This window comes from Helianthus annuus, chromosome 3 (assembly GCF_002127325.2).
Source record: "Helianthus annuus cultivar XRQ/B chromosome 3, HanXRQr2.0-SUNRISE, whole genome shotgun sequence".
Lineage (NCBI taxonomy): Eukaryota > Viridiplantae > Streptophyta > Magnoliopsida > Asterales > Asteraceae > Helianthus > Helianthus annuus.
Window position 1 is genome coordinate 5797568 of NC_035435.2, and position 5008 is coordinate 5802575.

Consider the following 5008-nt stretch of genomic DNA (forward strand, 5'->3'; position numbering starts at 1 on the left):
TTAAATTATCATTACTATGTTTTGGAACTTAGAATACTCCAAAATAAAAGTCACTTTAAATTATCATGACTATGTTTTGGAACTTAGAATAACGATTAAAAGGAAAGTCGTAATAGAGGGTTCACGATCATTGTAAATTGACATTAATACACTTATTGTACGTGAGAAGATTCTTTGCCGACCATAAATACAAGAGTGACACATCGTAGAAAGTGATTTTTAAATGTGAAGCATAAGAAAAAATATCTAGAATACGACATATATATACAGTGGCGAAGCTTCACATTTTCGACCATGAGAGCGGAAATCACCGGACTTAAAATTTTCTATAAAACCCGGGGGTCGAAAACGTATTTACTAAAAAAAATTTATATGAAAACTATATACTCTCACTACTAAGTGAAAAGTTTGGGGGGTCGGCCGCCCCCTCTCGCCACTTAAAAGCTTCACCCATACATATATATTTGTAAGATTAAGTATGTGTATCCGTTAAATTAAAAATGGTTTCGGACGCACTACTATAATGTGTTAAGATGCACCATTATAATCATATAGTTCGTTCTTGTGTGAGACATAAATAAATTAGACACAACATTGTAATTAGTTTAGATACATTCTTATAATCGTATTGCATCATGTTTTTTTTTTTAATTTTGTGTTTTATTAAAATGGCGTCTTAAAAAACTGTATCAATGATATGCTCCAACTAAAAATAAATAATTTCTTGATTTTATGACGTTTTTTTAAGGTAACGAAGTGTACATGAGTTACTTGAATAAAATTTTTATCGAACAAGATTCTAATGAAAAAAAAAAATACAATTTGTGTTCTTTATATATTTTTCAAAACTATGAAACGGAACTTTTAAAAAATAATTAATATATTGTCCATTTTTTTTAAATTTTCTTTCAGGTTATTTTTCAAAATTATGAAACGGACTTTAAAAAATAATTAATATATTGCTTCAGGTTATATTATTTTGACTAAGTAATGTTAACTGTTTACCAAATGGGCCTAAAGTCCTAAAGTACAAATGTATAATTTTGTTATTTCTTTTATTTTCTTATATTTTTTAATCTCTTTTATTTTATAAGATTCTATTAATTAATCAACCTATTTGTTTATATATTTTCAAAAATTATTATTTTTTATTTAACTATTATTATTAATATTATTATTGTTATTATTCTATAATTTCGTAAATGAATTTAAGCCTAAATTCATGAGCATATATATAAACAAAGAAATTAAATAGAACTTCAGTAATAAAGAAGTTGGGTCCGAACTTAGCCAGTGCTAAAAAGATTATTAAGTGCTGAGCTTGAGTTTTTGATAAACAGTTCGAAACAAGTCGAACTTATGCCTTAACTTTGTGAAGTTAAACGAGCTAAAGTAAAATTTGACTTGACTCATTTTAAAAACAAAATTCAACCTTTTCTCAAAACTTACTCACTTAGGGTGTTTCGAATTGTTCAGAGGATAGCGGGGGAAGCCGGTTGATCGACAACTCTTTGCCCGGCCCGAAGTACATGGGGCAGTGTTCACGGTTGTACCGCAGAATCATGAGGGTCATAGGGACATCACTCTGTGCAGGCGAGGCTAATAGGCATATAACAAAACTGAATAAATACTTTAATTGTTATAATATTTTATTTGTCAATTACTGTTGTTCTTATTATTATTATTTTATAAATATTATAATTTTTGTTTGTTTAATATTTATCTTAATAGTATTATAATAAGAATAATAAAGGTGCCCTAAAGTGATTATTTACTTTTTCTGAAAATAAAATAACTATAAATGATTAAAGAAACGAAAATATAATTAAAATATATTTTTTATTTTAATTATTTGTTTAATTATTATCTTAATATTATTATGATAAGAATACTAAACGTGCCTTAAAGTGATTATTTACTTTCTGTGAATATAAAATAATAATTAATGATTAAACTAACAAATATAAATAATTATAAAACTATTTTATTTAATAAATAAGTTAACTAATTTATAAAATTTATATAATAAAAGATAGTCAAAAGTGTAAGGGTGAAATAGTTATTTGGTAAACAATTAAGGGAAAAAAGTTAACACCAGTTGGGACAACTCGAAAGAAAATTCAAAAACTGGACAATAATTGTATTTTTCTTTTTTAAATGGTACGTTTCATAATTTTTGGAAATACATAAATGACACAAATTAGTAATTTATATAAAAAAATAATCAAAAATGGATTTCTTAGTTGCCATTTAAGCCATTTTCTAAATTCTAAATATTTATAATATTTTTGTGCTTACAATACATAAGAAAGTTTTTTGTCTATGATCTCCTTCTTATGCAAGATAAAAAGAATCCACAAGTCCGATCAATGATGAACTAACATTGTAGGAGAAAAATTATATTACCCCACGATGTCCTGTTATCTTCCTCAAGAGTTTAAACAGATTCACAATTTATCAAATAATACAAAGATAACAAGGACACTAAAAACTACAATCATCCAATAAAATTTACGTATAGTGTAGGGTATGCCTCACTAATTTCATTATAAAAGATCTAGAAGTACTTTATTCATCGGTGCATAAACTAAATGTCGTAGTGTACTAGTGTTTTATTCACAAATACATAGATTAAACAATTCTAAAAGTGTACATATAACGTGTACTTCAATGAATACCTTATATCAAATTTGAGATGTAGTGTCTCAAAATCAAGAATATTGTATGCATCAATGAATATACTAAGAGGGGACGGGGCGGTCCCGTGATCGCCATTTATAACGCGTTAAACAATAACGCTACACCGCCGCCACTCCATTTATAACGCGTGGAAATGTAAACGCGTTAACCTGAGCACGCGTGAAACTTTTCTTTTTTTGACCGTTTTTTTTTTAACGTTGCCTTTTTACCGTTTTTTCCAATTTTTTGACCGTTTGAATATTGATGTTTTTATATAAATACCCTCATTTTCAATACAATCAATACAAAAAACCTCTCAACAATTCTCACACTCAATACAAAAAATTCAAAAAACTCTCAACTATTTTACAAGAAATATGGAAGGTTCAAGCAAGAGAGGTGGTGGATCAAAAAAAAGAGGTGGCGGTTCGGGTACGAAGAAAATAAGGCCCAAGGTTCGAGCGAATCTTGGTGAGCCCGATCGATTTAGGTTGCAAGACGAACCCGACCAAGTCCCACCCTTTCAAACCCAACAATATCCACCCTTTCAAACCCAACAATATCCACCCTTTCAATCGCAAACGTACCATAACCAACCGTTCGTTCTACCGTTTCAACCTCACCAATTTCAATCGCAAACGTATCAAACCCAACCCCACGCACTCGACCCACTACTAGAAGACAACACCCTCCTTCATCATTTTGCAAAAGCGTGGCATGAACCACGTGAACCACAACAAAGTGTTGACGAGGACGAGGAAGAGGAAGAGGAAGAAGAAGCGGAGGAAGAGGAAGAGGAAGAAGAACAAAATGTTGAGGTTCAAGAAATCGCTCCAATCGGCCGACAACCTTGGACGAGCGAGGAGGAGGTGTCGTTGACGAAGGCGTATTTGCACATCTCGGAGAGTAGGAAACACGGGAACGAGCAACGAAGGGATGCGTTTTGGAGACGGGTTATTAATCATTTTATGAAACTTCCCGGTGCAAATGTCCGAAACATGGACAAAATGACGTCGAAGTGGACGGATTTGAACCGGAAAATTAGCCAGTTCAACGCTTGTTTCATTCAAAAGGTATGTTTTTTTATTAAAAACAGTTTATAAAAAAAACAGTTTTTTATAAAAAAAACAGTTTTTTATAAAAACAGTTTATAAAAAAACAGTTGTTTATTAAAAAAACAGTTTATTAAAAACAGTTTATAAAAAAAACAGTTTTTTAATAAAAAAAACAGTTTATTAAAAAAACAGTTTTTTATAAAAAATACAGTTTTTATATAAATAACAGTTTTAAAAAAAACAGTTTTATAAAAAAACAGTTTTTTATAAAAAAAACAGTTTTTTATAAAAAAACAGATTATTAAAAAAACAGTTTTTTATAAAAGAAACAGTTTTTTTGTAGAAAACAGTTTTTTAATATTTTATTTTTTTTGTAGAGCCGAAACCCACAAAGTGGAGCGAGCGAGGCGACGATCATGCAACAAGCCACCGAAATGTATTGCACAACGTACCATAAGAGAACTTTTCCACACGTGGCGGCATGGGAAGTTGCGAGACATCACCCGAAGTGGGTCCCCGTTGAGTTGGTTGACACGCGTGGTCCTACGGCTCCAAAAAATCGAGGCGGTTCGAAAAGATCAAAGACATCCGATTCGGGGAACTACACGACTTCCGCGTCGGATAACTTGCCCCAAATGAACTTAAACGACGAGCCTCTAGACGAACCCCTTGACGAGCCCGTTGAGGAAGATACACCCACAAGGCCACGACGCAGACGAGGTGGTGATTCGTCAAGCAAAGGGAAGGAGGCGGTGGCGGAGTCGATTTTTGAGGAGAAAATGACCCAATACAAGATGGCCGAACAAAGAAAAGAAACAATGATGACCCTAAAAGTTGAACGAGAGCAGGCGTACAAGGAACACTTGAAAACGATCGAAAGACAAAATGATTTAAAAATCTTGTGTGAAAAACACGCCCATCTCGACGAACCGTTCAAGTCAATTGTCATCGAACAAAAGCGCGCGATTTGCGCAAAGTGGGGTTGGGAGATGCCATCGGTTTAGTTGTTTTTTTTATTTGGTTATGTAATTTTTTTTAAAGTTTAATGAAATTTATAATTTAGTGTTTTATTTTTATTTTCTAATTTTAAAATGAAAATTAAAAAAAATGGGAGTGATAGAATCCATCACTAGTGATTCCACCCCTAGTCCATTTCTATCACTAGTGATAGAAATATGGTTGATGACATGTCATGATTTGATTGGAGAGTGGGAGTGATAGAATCCATCACTAGTGATTCCACCCCTAGTCCCCTAAGTATACACATAGTTTAT

At 31.8% G+C, this 5008-nt stretch overlaps 1 protein-coding gene across 1 annotated transcript; it reads left to right on the forward strand.

Moving 5' to 3' along the window:
- The first annotated feature begins 3047 nt into the window (after positions 1-3047).
- LOC110931146 lies at positions 3048-4738 on the forward strand. Its single transcript, XM_022174552.2, has 2 exons — positions 3048-3752; positions 4112-4738. The coding sequence occupies exons 1-2, from the start codon at positions 3057-3059 to the stop codon at positions 4736-4738; spliced, it is 1323 nt and encodes a 440-aa protein (XP_022030244.1). The 5' UTR covers positions 3048-3056.
- Positions 4739-5008: the final 270 nt, after the last annotated feature.